The following is a 19,998-nucleotide window of genomic DNA, read 5'->3' as shown; positions in this document are numbered from 1 at the left end:
CTCTGATCATAGTCTGAATCACCTGGTCGAACAAACCTGATTCTCTCAGAATCGCGACCTCAATGGCCATGCCGTTAAACTCAGAGACTGAGAATTCTCGTGGTAAAGGGGGCCTTGCGAGAGAAGATCTGGACGGTCTGGAAGCCTTCAGGGAACGTCCGTGAGCATGTTCATCAGCTCTGCGTACCAAGGCCGTCTTGGCCAGTCTGGAGCCACTAGAATCACTGGTACGCCTTCCGATTTTATCTTTTTGACCACTCGATGGATCGAGGCAAGAGGCGGGAACAGATAAGGAAGTTGGAACCGGGACCACGGAATTACTAGGGCATCGCAAGCGACGGCTAGAGGGTCCCTGGACCTGGCTACGAAACGCGGAACTTTGTGGTTCATCCGAGATGCCATCAGATCGACTTCTGGTGAGCCCCAGCGCTGGCATATCTGATCGAAGACTGTGGGATGAAGAGCCCATTCGCCTGATGACCTTGACGACTCAGAAAGTCGGCTGCCCAATTTTCCACCCCTGGAATGTGAACGGCGGAGATTGCTGGAACGTAACGTTCTGCCCAGCGCAGTATCTTGGCCACTTCTGACATTACTTGCTTGCTGCGCGTGCCCCCCTGGTGGTTTATGTACGCCACAGCCGTGGCGTTGTCCGACTGAATACGGACCGGCTTGCTGACGAGGAGAGGCTGCCAGTGAAGAAGGGCCAGGAAGATTGCTCTGATCTCCAGAAGATTGATAGGGAGAAGAGCCTCCTGTGGATTCCAGCGTCCTTGGGCCGTTTTCTGATGGAACACCGCTCCCCATCCTAGAAGGCTGGCATTGGTGGTGATGACTTGTCACGGAAGAAAGGACCTCCGATGTAGAACTGACGCTGGCATTGCCCACCAAGTGAGGGATTGCCTCACTCTGAGAGGGAGGAGAATGGGATGGTCCAAGGACATCGTAGTCTTGTCCCAGGCTGAAAGAAGGGACAGCTGGAGGGGGCGAAGATGAAATTGTGCAAAGAGCACTGCTTCCATGGAAGCTACCAACTTCCCCAGAACCTTCATGTAGGACCGAATGGGAATGGGAGTTGGCCGTTTGCGGCTCTTTCCAAGGGCATCAGAATCCTCAAATTTTTCCCTCGGAAGAAACACCTGGGCTAGATTCATGTCGAATTCCATGCCCAGAAAGGTCAGACGCTGAGTGGGGATCAGAATGGACTTCTCATTGTTGACTATCCATCCGAGGCTGCAGAGAGTATCCAGGGTTATCTGAAGACTCTGAAGGCAGTCTTGTAGGGACGAGCCCTTGATCAAGAGATCGTCCAGATAAGGGATGTTGATGATCCCCCTGGAGCGAAGGATGGCCATGACAGTCGCCATCACCTTCGTGAAAACACGGGAAGCGGAAGCTAGGCCGAAGGGAAGAGCCGTGAACTGGTAGTGATCTTCCTGAATCGCAAATCGAAGATATTTCTGATGTTGCACACAAACAGGAATGTGCAGATAGGCGTCCCGTATGTCCACAGAGCAGAGGAATTCCCCGGGTTCCATGGAGGCTATCACCGACCGAAGGGACTCCATTTTGAAATGAAGAATCTTTACGTGGCGATTGAGCAACTTGAGGTCCAAGATTGGACGAAAGGAGCCGTCTTTCTTTGGGACTACGAAGAGATTTGAGTAGAACCCTGAAAACCGTTCGTTTGGGGGAACGGGAACAATCACTCCGGTGGAAAGAAGGGAGGAAATGGCCTGAAAGAACCCTGGAATCTGGGACCGCTGTCTCGGAGGTCGAGACAGGAAAAATCGTCTGTTCGGGGGGGGGGGAAGCAAATTTGATCTTGTATCCGGATGCAACAATTTCTCTGACCCAAGCGTCGTCGACAACAGACAGCCAAACATCCACGAGAAAGGAAAGTCTGCCTCCCACCCTGGAAGAACTTCCAGGTGGGGGTGACCCGTCACTTGGAGGAAAACCTGCCGGAACTGGCACCTGGAGTATTGTCCTCTAGATCTCCAGTGGGAAGCGGGCTTGTAAGATGGTTTTTTCTGCTCCCGCTCCCTAGTGGCAGATGGTCGATCTTGCTGGGCAGATCTCTCCGTGGAAGAGAAGGGACGAAAAGGCCTAAACGGCCGAAAACCCTTTCTGTTAAAAAAGCGTTTTGGTCGAGACTGGGGAAGAGAAGTGCTTTTACTACCAGTGGCATCGGAGATTATCTGATCCAGCTTGGCTCCAAAGAGCCTAGAACCATGGAATGGCAGATTAGTTAGCGACTTTTTTGAAGTGGTATCCGCATTCCATGACTTTAGCCAGAGGACTCGGCGTATAGCTACTATGTTGCTGTTAGCCCTTGCTAGGAGGTGGCCAAAAGGTATTTACCCGCATAGTTAATCTGATCTGCCAGATCTGCCAACTCGTCTTGAGGAGCTGTCGCTAATATGCCCCTGCGAAGAATTTTTGCCCAAGCGGAGATGACTTTCGCCACCCAGGCGGATGCGAAAATAGGACAGAGGGAGACGCCGGATGCCTCAAAAATTGACTTAGCCAGAGATTCAATCTGCCTGTCTGTAGGATCTTTAAGCGATGCCCCATCTGGAATGGAAAGAACCATTTTAGAGGATATCTGGGAAACTGGGGGATCCACCTCGGGAGCCTTGGTCCACTTTGTGAGCAGGTCCGCCTCAAAGGGGTACAGCACGTCTAAGTACCTGTGGCCTGAGAAACGTTGCTCAGGGTGCTCCCAGTGTTTGGGCAAGGTAGTATCGAACTCTTTGTGATTGGGAAAGGTTCGAGATGGAGGTCTTGCTCGTTTAAGGAGAACAGAGCATTCCTGAGGGGGAGCCTTATCTTGCTTAATTTTAAGGGTTTGAAAGATAGCCGAAATGAGACTATCGACCATGTCCCGTGTTTTAGAAACGTCTGCTTCTGAACTAGATCCCGACTGAGAGTCATCGCCAGACTTAAGGTCGTCATCTGAGGAAGGGGAATGAAACCTGGGAGAAGCAGAAGGACCCTGCGAGCTAGAGGACGAAGTAGACAGAGCTCGCTTCCAAGAACTCCTACCCTGTCTGTCTCTCCGAAGGTCGCGGTCAGGAGCGGACGATTCACCCTGAGAGGCGGTCGGCGCACAGGTGGCTGTAGATAGCTGAGGTAATCATTCTAAGACCTGGACCAGAGACTGAGAAACTTTAGTCAAGTCAGAGACTGACTGAGACATTACAATGGCCAACTCCGGGGGCGTGGAGTGTCCTCAGGCCGGGACTCGGTGTGCTCCTGAGATGCAACAAAGTAGAAGGACTGCAGGATGGGCAGAAGGGGGACGACCGACCCGATGCCCACTTCTTTTTACAGCGCGCACAGGCGTAATGGGTAGCGGTGGGCCTGAAGCAGAGATCCCTTGAAGGGTTGGGCATAAGTAAAACTGCGCTGAGTGTCCGCAGTAGTTAGGGAAGAAACTGCAGAGGGGAGCTAATTTGAGCCTCAGAGCAGAGCCTACCAAGATTCAGGCGAGCAGCAGAATGCCGAATTGTCCCCCAAGCAGCGCAGGAAGAGAAGTGAAGAGCAGGAAATACTTGATGATGAAAGAGGGGGGGCGGAGCTTAGCAGTTGAGCCGCGATTGGATAAAAGCGGCGGGGGGCGCGGTAAAGAGGGGGGGCTGGCATATCAAAAAAAGAAAGGAGCCCTGTGATGGGCTAGTAAAGGCGCGAAGAAAAGCGCGCTCAGAAAGGGGGGAGTGCGCTGAGAGCGCTGAAAACGAAAGTGAAAGTGAAAAAGGACACCGCAGCCCCGTACCTGACATGTGCAGAAGAGAAGGAGCGCCAATATAAAGGTACTGCCCGTAGATTCCCTGCTGTGGCTGAATAATGGGAGCATTGTCCTGTGTCACTCTGAATAGTTGAGTGAGAGAGTGAGAGGCGTGCGGCTGTGAGATCGGCGCGCGGCAGGAAGGGGGGAAAGAGGCGGGAGATTTAAACACAGTGAGCCCTGTAAATGCTGCTGCCGATGGTTTCTCTGAAGACAATGCGGGGCTGGAGGGATCGTACAGTCACTTACCTGACGTCCCTGAAGAGGATGACCACAGGGGCCCACGGAAAGAAGGCAAGCCGCTGGGGGGGGTCCTCTGTACCCGCATCCTGCAGAAGACGGCGTAAACCTCCTGCGACCGCCATCTTCGTCTCAGCCCTGTCCCGAGAGAGGGGTGAGGAGGGGGATTGGCAAGTATCAGCCACCTGTCCACAGCCCATAGCACCGGAAGGTGATAGGGTAAAAGTCCTGCCTGCGGTACTGAGAGGTGCGATGTGGGTGACACCACACTGCTCGCTCAGCCGCCTGATATGGGAAATCAGGGTGATAGCTACACCCTGTTTCCCAACGGAGAACCTGAAAAATAAATGAGAAAAGATTAAAAAGTTCAACTAAAACCCTAAAAGAAAAAAGGAATTAATAAGAGCGGATCTGGGAAGATCCCGGTCCGCCTCCTACAGACACTAAGCACAAACTGAGGTGCTTGGTGCCTGTCGGTGGGTGTATACTGCCGGGGAGGAGCTAATTTTCTTGTCTTGCATAGTGTCAGCCTCCTAGCAGCAGCAGCATACACCCATGGTAATCTGTGTCCCCCAATAAGGCGATAAAGAAATGAAGGTTTTGTATATCTATCTGTGATTGATTGCTATGGGAAATGACATTAAGGAGGCTTAGTATCTTGTCTTTTGCACACAGCTGTACAGTCAGTGGTATACTTAGAACCTTTTGGTCCTGCTGGTCCATCATGGCCTCCTGCTCCAGAAGCTTCTCCATGAGGGCCTGCTCCTGTTTTTTCCTATGCTCATTCTCCTCATCGGCCAACTACGAGACAAATAGCACAAATATAATGTATCATGGAAAAGTAGAGAAAAAGTATAATCGTCAATATACCAGCACCAATGGGAAAGATCTACTTATCAGCTATGACTATGCTCTTTAGTAGCCTGGAATTTAGAGATAGATAGATAGATAGATAGATAGATAGATAGATAGATAGATAGATAGATAGATAGATAGACTTACCTTGTACGCTTTCACAAATCTGACAAACACTGGGAAGAATACGGATGGAGGAGTGGTTTTAGGATTTTCACCAAAATATTTTACTGCATCATCAAAGGCATCCTGGAAGAGACGCAGGACAGACGTCAGGGGTTTGGGGTCACAGGACGATCTGATCTGGATCAGGAGAGGAGCCGCCTCTTCCGCTCAGATTCTACCCTTCTCCTTACCACAGAGGGTCCTACATGCTACAGTCTGGACGTCCGGCATACATACATACCGTACATTTCTATACATGCCGCACAATGATGTCCATATAGGAGCATCTTAAAGGCAACTTCTCCCGACATTTTCAACTTGCCAGGTTACAAAGTTACAGAGGTTGAACAAGCACCCCAGTCCGTCAGGTTGACCCTTTCTCCACCAATTGCACATTTGTCGCTAATTTAACTATAGCCCGCAATGTTCCCTTTATTATTAACCCTCTCGTTACCTGTGAGATTTTTGCATCGTCCTGTAACTTCTTCAGCCTGCCTTCGTTATTCTGGATGAATTCTTTCAGCATCACGTTGTGGTCGTGCATGGTGTATTCCCTCTTGGTCAGATCCATCCCTCTGTGAAGTTCCCTCACGTCCAGGAGAACATTTTCAAGAGAGACTAGATTGGGAGCAGATAACAGCGATTCATAGACAACAACGGGGGCTGACTGAGCCAACACTGCTGAATCTCACACCTGCACTGCCTGACTATGGCCAGCTGGGGGCGCTCATGTCACATTACAAGAAGGAGGATATTGACAAATATTAGATTATAGTGCTATAAAACAATATAAGTGAGAGCAGGAATGTACATGAGGAGGCAGAGTCCTCCCGGCCGCTGCTATTCATCTGCTGCGGGGTCATGGGGTAGTAAATACTCTGATAATGAAAGGCAGAATCTGTTCTCAAGATTTGGATCCAAAATGGATAACATTATTTTTGCTGCAGATAAGGCTCAGATCCACATGGTCATATGCACGAGATAAATGGTGGATGACTATTCTCTCAGCAGGCAGCTATCACTCCCGACTCCCCCCCACAACATGAGTGCTCAACTCGGCCGAGCGTTCATGTGTATTTAATGGGGACAGAGTAGAAATCCATTAAAGACTCATCTGGCAGTGGCTTATCTCTGTCCCCAAACCAAAGGATCAGGTGTTTTCTCCCCCAACAACACCTGTTGAGGCACCCCATACACCTCAGATCGAGGGTGGGGTCCACCTGAAATCAACAGGTTCGGATGACTAATGTGTATAGGGCCTCAACAGATTTAATCCCCTAGTTATAGGGTAGGGAAAAATTAACTATTCACTGGTGGTCTACGCCCATCCCAAAAGTTGGAGTTTTGGAACATCTGCCCAAAACGTATGCTCAACCTCCACTCTATTGATTGTCTATGGGACTGCCAAAATAGCAGGTGCTCTACTCAACCTTCTCCGCATGCGAGAAAGCAGATATAACGTCACATCCACAGATATCTGCCAGTGACAGGTATTGCCCACCTGTCTTATTCATTACAATGTGGAAGTAAGTGGAGCCGGATTACCCCTTTAAGGTAATGTTATTGGCAAAGGACCCTTCCAATAGGTCAGTGCCATACCAAGTGGAGAACCCCTTTAAACAGGACAGCTCCACTTCTATTAACCTTACCTGCGGCAGCTTTTTCCACATAATGGAGTTCATTGAAGAAAAGAGCAACCTGTGGGTACTTTTCCCGTACCACATTGGAGATATAGTGCAATAAGGTCTGTTTCCTGTCTGTTGACTTGGTGTCCAGAAGCTGTCAATGAATAAAAAGGAGGCAGAAAATAAAGCTATACTTTATTATGACTGTAAACAACACTAAAAATGAAAAGATTTTATAAGAACAAAACAATTAAAATGTCAATATTCTTCCGAGTTTGAAGCCGCCACTAGAGGGAGCTCACTGCATATGGATTCACAGAGTTGTAATAGGTCTAGTGAGAGCGAGCGCCCTCTAGTGGTGGCTGTAAGCAGACAGAATCTTATCATTTACCTCCATGGTTTTGTAAAGGACAGCAGAGTCTTTGGAGCTCTGTATCAGAAAAACCGCCAAACCACGCCAGGTTATGGACTGATGGCTTTAGTTTACCTTCCGCCATTCCTTGTGAACATATTAATGTGTACTTACCAAGTCCAAGCTTTGAAGTTTAAAGCCGTAGACCGCTCCCCGTTTACTGCTGTTCATGTAATTTCCAAGAGCCAATATAATCTACAAAACAGGAATAGAGAAGATCGGCCATCGCAGATTCGCCGTACGGTCACTGTGCTCAGAGCCGCACCTACCTCTAGTATCTTCTTTAGTTTCTGAGATGATTTAATAGAGACAGATGCAGCGATGATGGCGTGAAGTTGCTATAAAAAGACAATAGTAATTTGTAATAATAAAAGTACAGCGTTTCAATGTATGTATTGTATAATGTATATACACATAAGATCACACACATATATATATATATATACATACATATATACTGTATATATATATATATATATATATATATATATATACACACACACACAGAATTACATACACACCATTAACCTCATTCTTGCACTATATATATTTATACACACCATTACATTCACACAGACACACACATTCATAGACATGTACACACACTCTATACATACACACATTGATAGGTACAGTATGTACACGCTCTATATATACACAGATTTATAGACATGTACACACACTCTATACATGTACACATATTCATAGACATGTACACATACTATATATATTTATACATATTCATAGACATGTACACATACTATATATATTTATACATATTCATAGACATGTACACATACTATATATATTTATACACATTCATAGACATGTACACACACTCTATACATGTACACACATTCATAGACATGTACACACACTATACAGTGGGGAAAAAAAGTATTTAGTCAGTCAGCAATAGTGCAAGTTCCACCACTTAAAAAGATGAGAGGCGTCTGTAATTTACATCATAGGTAGACCTCAACTATGGGAGACAAACTGAGAAAAAAAAATCCAGAAAATCACATTGTCTGTTTTTTTTTTCATTTTATTTGCATATTATGGTGGAAAATAAGTATTTGGTCAGAAACAAGCAATCAAGATTTCTGGCTCTCACAGACCTGTAACTTCTTCTTTAAGAGTCTGTAGTAATGGCACCTGTTTAAACTTGCTATCAGTATAATAAGACACCTGTGCACACCCTCAAACAGTCTGACTCCAAACTCCACTATGGTGAAGACCAAAGAGCTGTCAAAGGACACCAGAAACAAAATTGTAGCCCTGCACCAGGCTGGGAAGACTGAATCTGCAATAGCCAACCAGCTTGGAGTGAAGAAATCAACTGTGGGAGCAATAATTAGAAAATGGAAGACATACAAGACCACTGATAATCTCCCTCGTTCTGGTGCTCCACGCAAAATCCCACCCCGTGGGGTCAGAATGATCACAAGAACGGTGAGCAAAAATCCCAGAACCACGCGGGGGGACCTAGTGAATGAACTGCAGAGAGCTGGGACCAATGTAACAAGGCCTACCATAAGTAACACACTACGCCACCATGGACTCAGATCCTGCAGTGCCAGACGTGTCCCACTGCTTACGCCTGTACATGTCCGGGGCCCGTCTGAAGTTTGCTAGAGAGCATTTAGATGATCCAGAGGAGTTTTGGGAGAATGTCCTATGGTCTGATGAAACCAAACTGGAACTGTTTGGTAGAAACACAACTTGTCGTGTTTGGAGGAAAAAGAATACTGAGTTGCATCCATCAAACACCATACCTACTGTAAAGCATGGTGGTGGAAACATCATGCTTTGGGGCTGTTTCTCTGCAAAGGGGCCAGGACGACTGATCCGGGTACATGAAAGAATGAATGGGGCCATGTATCGTGAGATTTTGAGTGCAAACCTCCTTCCATCAGCAAGGGCATTGAAGATGAAACGTGGCTGGGTCTTTCAACATGACAATGATCCAAAGCACACCGCCAGGGCAACGAAGGAGTGGCTTCGTAAGAAGCATTTCAAGGTCCTGGAGTGGCCTAGCCAGTCTCCAGATCTCAACCCTATAGAAAACCTTTGGAGGGAGTTGAAAGTCCGTGTTGCCAAGCGAAAAGCCAAAAACATCACTGCTCTAGAGGAGATCTGCATGGAGGAATGGGCCAATAACCAACAACAGTGTGTGGCAACCTTGTGAAGACTTACAGAAAACGTTTGACCTCTGTCATTGCCAACAAAGGATATATCACAAAGTATTGAGATGAAATTTTGTTTCTGACCAAATACTTATTTTCCACCATAATATGCAAATAAAATGAAAAAAAAAACAGACAATGTGATTTTCTGGATTTTTTTTTCTCAGTTTGTCTCCCATAGTTGAGGTCTACCTATGATGTAAATTACAGACACCTCTCATCTTTTTAAGTGGTGGAACTTGCACTATTGCTGACTGACTAAATACTTTTTTTTCCCCACTGTATATATATATATATATATATATATATATATATATATATATATATATATATATATATATATATATATACACATTCATAGATATGTGCACACACTATATATATATATATATATATATATATATACACACACACACACACACACACACACACACACACATTCATAGAAATGTGCACACACTATATATATATATACACACACACACATTCATAGATATGTGCACACACACTATATATATACACACACACACATTCATAGATATGTGCACACACTATATATATATTCAGACATGTACACACTCTATACATACAATCATAGACATGCGCACACACTATATATATATATACATACACACACACACATTCATAGATATGCGCACACACTGTATATGTATATATATATATGTATACACACACATTCACAGACATGTGCACACACTCTGTACATATACACACATTCATTCATACACGCATAGAAACTCATACTTACAAACATATTTCAACATACACATAATCCCATTGCAGCAAATAGACACACACAATGAGATAAACACCCACAGCCCCGTTCATACAGTCAATTACATTTTTATATTTACATGCATAGTCCCATTTATACAGACATAAACTGACTTATTCATACACACATGAATGATGTATAGACAGACACATACACATAACAATAGACCTATACATATAAACATACACCTTCCCACCTGCACACACAATCTCATACACAGAATGACAATCATACATACAGTCTACATATGTATATATATTAACACACAATCACATTCTGACATATAATCACATACATGAAGATACATTTAATCTTATACATATTATAAATATGAACAGATTTAATCTGCACAGTTTATGAGTATATGTGCACTCCTCAACACTGAAACTGCATCACCAAGAAGGCAAATTTGTAGAATTCTGGAAATCTCAGGATGGAGAATGGAGACACGCTGATGATCTGCAAATGATCTTCAATAAATCTCTGTTTATCCAGTATGGAGTATGAGCACCACATACAGAAATCCCCGAACTTACAGCCTTGGCTGCTATCACTGAGGTTATTAATAGTTGTCTGAGGAAGGTAATGTAGTGCTGTATTTATTTGGGCAAATCATCAGATCCGCTTCTGGCAGCTCCTGTGTAATCACCGACCAATGATGTCCCAGGTGTGTTCTATGGGAGACAAGTCTGAAGACGCTGCAGCCATGGAAGCATGTTTAGACCATGTCGGCTGCTCAAAGTAGTACAAGGAACATGCAGTCTGGCATTGTGTTGAAAGACGTTTCTTGGGACACTTTAGAGAAATTGCCACACCACTGGTTCCTCATCCAAATCAATGCACAAACATGTGATTTTTCAGATGTTGTATTAGTCAATGCCTGATGAAGAGACCTGAGTAGTCTCGAAAGCTTGCAATGTGTTACCATCTTTTCAGTTAGCCATTAAAAGGTATCAACCGCTGAGGACTCTCAATCCTGAATATTTTTCATCCAAATCAATGCAACGCTGAGCTGTTAATGTGCCTGAACTGAAGACTGAAGAGGGGTCCGGCTACCGAACATTATGCCAACCCATATCATAATCCTGGAAGGAGGACTGGTGTGACATACCCTCATGAAGGCCTTTACATGGCTTTGGCCTCATGATTTTCAGACCAATCTCCAGCTATCTCCGCATCCAGGACAAAACGGGAACTCATCACTGTCTAGGGCAGATCTCCATTCCAGCCTCCAATGCCGTCTTGCTCAGCACCATGAAGCCATTGAGAGACGTGGTGTGAGGTAAAGGAACACCTGAAGCTGGAAGTCTGGCTCGTAACCCGATGTCGCACAAACGTCTGTCTTGGTTTGGGTAGACATTGACGCCTTAGGCTTGGCATGTAACAATTTCACTTACAGTACACAATGGATCAATCGTGGAACGGCCATTTCTCCAGAGTATCCCTGAAGAAATTTGTGAACACAAGCCAAGCCAAATGTTGCTCATGCCACTGTGAGCAGCCTGTGTAGCCTAAACGTGCTACTATGGCCTGCTGCGTCTCTGGACTTGTCTCCCATTGAGCACATCTCGGACGTCATTGGTCAGTAACTTTTAAGGTAGTTGCCAGCAGTGGATCATACTGATTTGATCAAGCGCACATATCACATGAAGTACTCCTGGTTCCTCCAGGTTATCGCCATCCTAGAATGTGACGAGGTGACCCCACACTCCCTACACGGTCCTACACTACTTTATGATAAACACAAATTACATGCTCACCGGCGTCAACATCTGAATACTCTCATTGAAGTTCCCGATAAAAGCCATGATGGTCATCTTCTGCATCAGTCTCTCTATCTTGCTGAACTGCATCATAAAGCGATCTTCATCTGATAAGTTCTCCAGAGGCTTCTTCTCCCTCTCGTACTGCCGGAAGACCTTCACTTCAGCCTCTGTGGGCATGAACCTCATCAGACACTCCACAAAGTCCACAGGTAACATTTTCAGGTCAAATCTAAAATAACAAATAATGACATAAATCAGCCAGTAATAACATACATCACCAAGGAGCCTCCTCTGTTATTCCAAAGATTTGCATAAATGAACCCAACACATTTTGACATTTTCAACACTTATTGGATAGGGTCAAAGTGGGCAGGGACACACCCCTGACTGGCACCACCCAGGAGGAATATGCGAGGAACAGAACAATGCATAATTCTAAGAAAAGAAACACCAGAATTGTCATTCCATGGTGAATAATGACTGGACTGAGATGTCCTCTTTAAATTATTAACTATACAACCGCAATTTTAAAGTACAAATCGACTGTAGGAATTGGTCCACTGCTAAATAAAAAAATGTCTGCCTCCCGATAGGAGATCTGTGTCAGCTGCACTCAGGTGTAGTAAAAGGCGATCTGCGGAATGAACCTGAACCTAGTCTGATAGAGAGGTTAGAACATCTCTCCTTTAACCTCCTTTTCATGACTGGGTGATTTTTCTTTTTTTTTTACTTTCATTATTTTTCTCCCCTTCTTACAAAAGTCTTACATAGCCGTACGAGGGCTCGTTCTTGGCGCGACTAGTTGAAGTTTTAAGCGACGCCATCGCTTTACCATATAACATACTGAAAAATGGATACAAAGTCCAAATGGGGTGAAATGGTGAAAAGGAAAAAACCACAATTCTACATAATTTTTTTTGTTTGTTTTTTAGTTAGCAACATGATTTTCTAGTTCTGAGCGATTATGACAATACCAAACTACTACAGTTTTTTAATTTTTATTTTAGTAGTTAAAAAAAATTCTTAATTTTCTCTCAAACTTTTTTTGATCTGTGCCACTTTATTAGTTATTAGTTATACCCTGAGGAAGAAGTGTGGGTACTGCGAAACGCGTCGACTAAAATAACGCTTACGGTTCCCAGCCTCATTTCCGGTTATCAGCAGTGCTGAAAAAACACGTTTTTCTCCTATATCCTTTATTTGTAACTTCTGTTATTTTCCATCGATGGAGCGGCGTTGCTAGATGATATTTTGATTGATAATATTTTGGTGTACATATGACATCATGGTTACTTTTTATTGAATGTTTGGGGGAGTTGCGGTGACCAGAAAATCAGCAATTTTAAGTCTCTTTTTTTTTACAGTTAATTTTAAGTTTTCATTCATTTATATACCAAATATAATTTTTGTTTCCATTTTTTTCGCTATTTTTTTTTTAAACTCGGCAAAGAGGGGGATTCAAACTTTTAGATAGCGCTTTTTTGAAAGTTTGTGAACCCTTCAGAATTTTCCATGTTCTTGCTTAAATTTGACCTAAAACTACATCAGATTTTCATACAAATCCTAAATGTAAAAAAATAACCAAATCAAAACAAATGAGAAATATATTAGACCTTTTTCATTTTCTAGGAGAAAAAATGATCCAATATCACATATTTGTGAGTGGCAAAAGTATGTGAACCTTTGCTTTCAGGATCTGGTGGGACCCCCTTGCGCAGCAATAACTGCAACTAGTGGAAGTATCTGCCCTTTATAATACCAGCAAAATAGTCTTCTTGTCGTCCAGGAGAGCTAATTTGCATGTTTTTCCCATGGAGCATTGACAACAGGACTCCATACACAGCTGTATGTGCACACGCTGCGGATTCTGATGCGGATCCACAGCGGATTTGGCCCTGCGGATCCGCAGCAGATCCTCAAGTAATGTACAGTGCCATGTTAGCCAATGGGATTTCAAATCTGCAGTGCCCACGGTGCAGATTTTTTCCGTGCGGATTTGCTGCGATTTTAAATTCGCAGCATGTCAATTCTTTCTGCGGATTCTGCAGCGGTTTGACATCTGTTCCACTGTCCAGGTGTCAAACCGCAGGGGGAAACCGCAGGCCAATCCGCAGGAAAACCGCAGGTCAGTTTACCTGCGGTTTTACCTGCAAATCCGCGCGGAAAAATCCGTACTGTGTGCACTCACCCTTAGGAGTGTCAGTTCCCTCCAAAATCATGTGCATTGCACAATGTAATCCAGTGTAACCAGTACACACGTATTTATACTGGCACAGTCCTCCGAATGGCATATTACGCAGGTATGCTACCATAGATTAATTATGCCATTTCCAAATATTAGCTATCACATACAAATCTATCACCTTCCAATGTTTGGCTGAAACAAAGGAAAATGTGGACGACAAACACAAGATGGAACTGAGGATCTTTCTGAAAAAAAAAAACCCAGAGTCTGGAAGGAGCTGGACAGGGCCATCAACTCTGAGATACGTTTCTGTCTGTGGATATTGATGGCAGAGCGCACGGAGACGCGATTATTGATTTCTCAACAGCAAAGGAAACGCTTCACTTCATCTGCATTTGTGTTATCTGGATGCCGAGTGTAGGGAAATAAGCATCACTTAGCTGTCTAGACCACACATAGGAAAGTTTTGCTCATAGATAATAAGTATTAGCCTGTCTTGCCATTCCGTGTGTTCCTTTTTTTTTTTCTTCTGCTGCATTTATACAATGGCTGGGCTTAAAGCGAACCTGTCAGCAGGATTTAGCTAAGTAAACTACAGACATTGTCAGGTTGCCACTATTATACTGATTAAAATGATACCTGGGGTGAAGAAATCCGTCTTGTGGTTCTTGTGTAATCAGTGCGAGAAGTTTCAGTTACTGAGATGCCCGTGCTCCGGGGCTTGACTGTAAGCAGTGTCTTATCTTCCTGCTCTAAGCCAGAGAAACCAAGGAAAGACCTGACCACAGGCCGCCCTGAGGCACAGTCTGTGTCTCTCTCTGTCTCTATGATGAAGAACATATTTTGCTTCGGGGTGGCCTGTGGGCAGGTCTTTTCTTGGTTTCTCTGGCTTAGAGCAGAAAGGTAAGACTCTGCCTACAGTCCTGTCCCGGAGCACGACATCTCATTAACTGAAAACTTCTAACACTGTTTACACAGGAACCACAAGACAGATTTCTTCACCCCAGGTATCATTTTAATCAGTTTAACACTGCCAACCTGACAATGTCTGTAGTTTACTTAGGAAAATCCTGCTGACAGGTTCGCTTTAAAGAGTACTTGTCACTTGCCACAAATATGTAACTTTTTATTACCTGGTCTAAATGCTGCTGTTCTTCTGAATCCAGCAATGCTTTTCTTTTCTTCTTGCGCCTTTCTATTCATGAAATATGCCCCCCTTTTACTTGTATACTAATCTAGTGTTGTTAGCCAAGTGGGTGTGGTCCTTAACTTTTCTTTGTGGTCGTCTTCTCGAGGGTCCCATCCCTTTCACTAATAAGAGCAGATTTGCATACAGGGAAGAGGGGACCATATCTCAGGAATGGAGAGGAGCAGGAACAAAAGAAAAACGGTGCTAGATTCTGGAGAACAGTGGACTTTACACAAGGTAAAAAAATACATATTTATGAAAAGTGATAGGTCCCCTTTAAGATGTTTATACTCCTTCGATTAACATGCACCTAAGCTGCAGTTTTTTGTGGGACTGGATAACGGCAGATAATTGGGAAAGATACAGATTGGGCATTTGGATGTCAATATGCCTGATCGTTTTGTTTTCTGGTAAGATAAGCCGCTCCCACAGTTCTTTAGCCGTTATTAAAGGGCATTTACACTGCAAGATTATCGTGAACAAGCGTTGCTAAAAACAATGGTGTAAACAGGTTGTCAATCACCAAATGAAGGCGTAAAACTCTCAGCAGGGGAAAAGATCTGTTTCGCATCGTTCTCGGCAGTGCATGATCCTGTGTAAACAGGACTTGCGCTGCTGAGTACTATGACAGTCTTTGCGCACTGAGTGACCTAGTATAGATCATTTGCCTTGTTTTTGGCAGTTAAACGATCACTGACAGGTAAAAGTTTACTGATCAGCGGTTGTATCGTGCCGCCAGTCGGTCTGTGTAGATTACCAGATGACTCCACGGGCACAGCGGGGATACAATTGAAAAAAAAAAAGAAAAGATCTGTGGTCAGAGACTTAAGAGCATTTTGGAGGGCTACAATAATGTGGGCTAGGATCACATATTAGTAGTTGTGTCATGTGCCCATAGTCTAACATCTTTATTCTCAGTAGATCTGTATATGGCAGATAGTAAAGAATTCTGCATGTCTGAATGAACATGTCTATAGTCATTATGTATCCAATCAGATAATCACAGCAGCAGAAGCAGAGGGTGTTGATCTTGTGAGCAGCAGTGACATGCCCACTGTATCAACATGTAGTGTGTTGATCCTAAAAGAGGCAATGACCTGTCTAATCATATTATCATGGTAAGGAGCATAGAGATGCATGTGGCAAAGGGCAGTGTTACTGAGTGGGTAGGATGGAAATTATAACAGCAGCAGAAGAGGACAGTGTTGATCTTGTTGGAGGCAGTGACCTGTTCGTTTGTGAAGCTACATTATTAAGTACAGTTATATATGTCACAAGGGGGAGGCGCCACAAAGAGGTGACTGTGACAATGCTGCAGGTCACAGCCACATGATCGAACTTCTGAGTCCACATTAGAAGCAAGGTGTAATACCAGGTTCCCATAAAACCAACGCCTATAGTTTATGTTTTCAAGCGCACCTCCTCATGAAACCAGTTTAATATTTAGTAGGTATTTAATATCGATCTCTGGCCAAATTTTTTGTGAGTCAAACATGTAAAATAGTGGAAAGCAGTGAGCTTAGTAAATTGTATAACAGGATCTGCAGTAATCTTATAAGCTTCAGTATTTGTGTCCCCCCCTCCATGTTCACTACTTACTGCTGGATGGCGCGGCAGATCTCCTCTGCAGTCTTTCCTGCTTTTCTCAGGGTGATGGCGAGGTTTTTGGCCCTGTTTGCTTCTAGTAACGTCACCTTGCTGGAGCCTTTAGGTGCTGCTTTTTGCTTGCTGGAAGTGACATCAATGGCTGGACCTTGGGCTTTCGTCTTAAAAATTTCTTCAAATTCATCTACATTAATGTCCTAAAAGGGGAAATCATTATCATTGTTTATTCTCTGCAAGTAGAGAGTCAATACTAATGGATGATAGGGGAGAACATCTAATAGGCAAATATTGTCCACTAAGATAAACTGTTACAGCATACCTTCAGAATAGGCTGGAATGATAATGTTTCTGGCTATTATATAACTTGTTGCTGTCTCTGAGCTGGAGGATGGAGACCAACTGCTAAGATGCCTCCCATACACAGTACACAGAGATATAAGGGATTCTTGCGCCCCGTCTCTACGCCACACATGTACAGAAAGCATAGATGACTTTATTCAGCAGTACTGAGCAGTGTAGCTGTGCATCCTGCTCTGAGTGAGATAAAACACTTACTAGAGAGCGGAAGCACATGTTCTTTCACTGATATTTACAGACTTCAGTAAACAGCTCAAAAAGCTGTCAGACCGTCTTGTTCTGACCAAGACAGATTTTAGTTGTATTTCTGAGTGAATGAGGAATTTGGGAGGAGCAGTGACTCATAAGTGGAAAAAGAAGCATATGCATATCTGATACGATAAATTACAAAGTTTCTTATATTAATACGTACTATTGATTTACGCAACTTTTATGACCATTCAAAATGAGATGAACTCTCTTTACACAATGTGAGTGTCGTCCATTACCTCCAATATCCTTTCATCATCAATTTCATTGAAGACTGTGCCATTGATCTGGTTGGGTTTTAAGGCTACCCAGTTGAATACTGGCATCCTGAATTTTGTCTTGATTGGCTTCTTAATTTTCACAGCTGCAAATCAAAATGTGGAAATTATCCCCCTGATTTTCCAATGCATGGTAACACAAACGTAGAGTTCATACAATGGCATAATATACTTCTATATAGGTAGAAGTGTAATGGTACCACGATGGGTGTAGCTCTCAACTATAAATGTCTAAAAATTATCCAATAAAAGAGGCGGCTATCCTCAAATACTCTCAAGCCTTATTAGTTAACAATATTGGAATGCCATTTCTTTGTATTGTTCCTCTGTTATTCCTCCTGAAATGTTAAACTAAATTGTCATCTTGGAGTTACCATTTTCCTACCTAAAGGGGTATGTCCCAACACAGACACTATCAGTGTGGCGCCCTTGAGGGTTTAGTCGCAACAGAGGTACTGCACCTCCTCCTGAGGTGTGTTACCCCACCATCCAGGTAAGGTGGACACACCTGACCACACTCCAACAAAACATAGTAGTGTAGCAAAGCACCCTTTGGTGGCTCCCTGCTTGGAACACGAAGCGTGCTGGGAGGCGGGTGGAGTTTAGTCTGCACTAAAAGAGCGGGAAGAGTGTAGGATTAGTTAGTTTGTCACAGGAGTCTGACGAGGTCAGTCTGTGAGAGAAGATCCCCTGAGTGGGATGGATGAAGGAAGTGCTGCAGCCGACCTCAGTGACCTGGGTCAGCTGGCAAAGGAAAGGAACATTGATAGAAAAGCCTGACTCTCCATAAGAAGGAAAGGATTAGTACGGAACGTGAGGAGAAGAAGAGAACTAAGGATTAGGGTTAGAGGAGAACCCTTCCCAAGTTCTAAGCGCAAGGCTGGGGTCCGGTCCCCGAGGTTGTATGGATACTAATGGTCCTGCAGCAGACACCAGAGGAATAGAAGTTGTCACCACTTTATTCCCACACAAGACTTGGGGGCACAACAGCAACGATAGTGAGCCGGGACTTGGTAGCAAGGAGTCCCTGAAGCAGGCTACAGCTGTCTGCCGTACAAGTAGAGTTCATAGGAACATCTGACAGGAGGAACTCCAGTGTAACTCAGTACTGTGAGTACTTCACTAAAGGCGCTAAGAAGGAGACGTTCAGAAAAGGCACATATGTTGGCGGAGTGTGGGAAAGGAGTACTTCATCTTGCCTGGAAGTTGGCTGAGCTCCTGACCCGGAGGACACGGCACGGATGCGGGCTCTTGTGCCACAACAGACTGTGAGTAAAGCTTTGGAACTACATGCCCGGGTGTCCTCCACTTATTCCTGCGTCAACCTGCCCGGCACTGCTACCTCCCCTGCGATCGACACTACACCATCTACATGTCACTTCACCTACTCTGCCGTGGGACTACAGCCCTGCCTGAACTTCTATGCAACTGCAACATGGCCCACCCCCCGAGGGGTTCGTATATTTGCCTGGTATGGAGGAGTAGGAAGAAGACGCCGCCCTCAGAAGGAGGAGCGAGGGCCGGTGGCAGGAAAAGAGTCCAGACAGGAAGAAGGAAGAGAGAACGCCATGCTGGAAGAACGAGGGAGGCCCGAAGAGAGCAAGGAGGTTGAGCTGAACCTCCCCAGCGCAATGGCTGAAGGCTCCGATCTGACTTCCAAGATGGACCGCCAGCAGCTGGAGGCTGAGATCACCCAGCTGACAAACCGTCTACGGCTGAGGCAGGAGGCGCTCTGGATGTTGAACTGGCAGCACGCCCGGGAGGGGCCTACGCCATCGGCACCTCCATGCCCGGTACCCTCACCATTGGTACCCGCTATCGCTGCTGTCATGCCGGTACCTTCACCCGCAGTACCTGCCGCCGCTGCACAAGACTTCTCGCAGGCAAAACCTGTGAAGCCTGCGGCCGCTGCTGGGCGATTGGCAGCGCCTGTCTCCACCAGCGCGCTGCAATTACCGCTGGTCGTGGCCTGCCAGGAGTAGTTACTGGAGGGCTCGGGAGCTGAGGAGGAAGAAGTTGTGCTGCCGCCTGGACCTGACGCGGCTGCGCAGTTCCCACCGGAGACCCCTGCGGACCCGGAGCCGCTATTTGCTCCCCCGCCGCCTCCGACACTTAATTGGGCTATTCCGGTGGATGTTCCTGCCGTTGACTACTGCTCTAACCCTGCACCGGAGCCGGAGCATCGCCAGAAAGCCCCAGGTACGTCCACTGTCCCTACACCTGGGAAGGCCTCGGGGTGTGTAGCTGCTGCAGCGTCCGGACAGGTCGTGTTGGACCTTGTCTGGGTCTGGGATTCTGAG

The 19,998-nt window shown here is 45.1% G+C and overlaps 1 protein-coding gene across 8 annotated transcripts in view; it reads right to left on the bottom strand.

Annotated features, from left to right (window-relative positions):
• FMNL2 (formin like 2) overlaps positions 1-19,998 on the bottom strand; it is a 239,385-nt gene that overhangs the window by 18,250 nt on the left and 201,137 nt on the right. For all 8 annotated transcript variants that reach the window (XM_073545620.1, XM_073545619.1, XM_073545618.1 and 5 more), the window contains 9 exons: positions 17,660-17,784; positions 16,809-17,011; positions 11,830-12,064; positions 7,357-7,425; positions 7,202-7,282; positions 6,700-6,829; positions 5,505-5,668; positions 5,033-5,134; positions 4,733-4,831 (listed from right to left, as the gene is read on the bottom strand). In XM_073545620.1, coding sequence (XP_073401721.1) covers positions 4,733-4,831; positions 5,033-5,134; positions 5,505-5,668; positions 6,700-6,829; positions 7,202-7,282; positions 7,357-7,425; positions 11,830-12,064; positions 16,809-17,011; positions 17,660-17,784 — 1,208 coding nt within the window. The remainder of the gene's footprint in view (positions 1-4,732; positions 4,832-5,032; positions 5,135-5,504; positions 5,669-6,699; positions 6,830-7,201; positions 7,283-7,356; positions 7,426-11,829; positions 12,065-16,808; positions 17,012-17,659; positions 17,785-19,998) is intronic.

The sequence above is a fragment of the Dendrobates tinctorius genome, unplaced genomic scaffold, assembly GCF_039654945.1.
Source record: "Dendrobates tinctorius isolate UK_male_01 unplaced genomic scaffold, ASM3965494v1 ptg000143l, whole genome shotgun sequence".
In the NCBI taxonomy this organism is placed as follows: Eukaryota; Metazoa; Chordata; class Amphibia; order Anura; family Dendrobatidae; genus Dendrobates; species Dendrobates tinctorius.
This window is presented reverse-complemented; position numbering and strand designations above follow the sequence as displayed.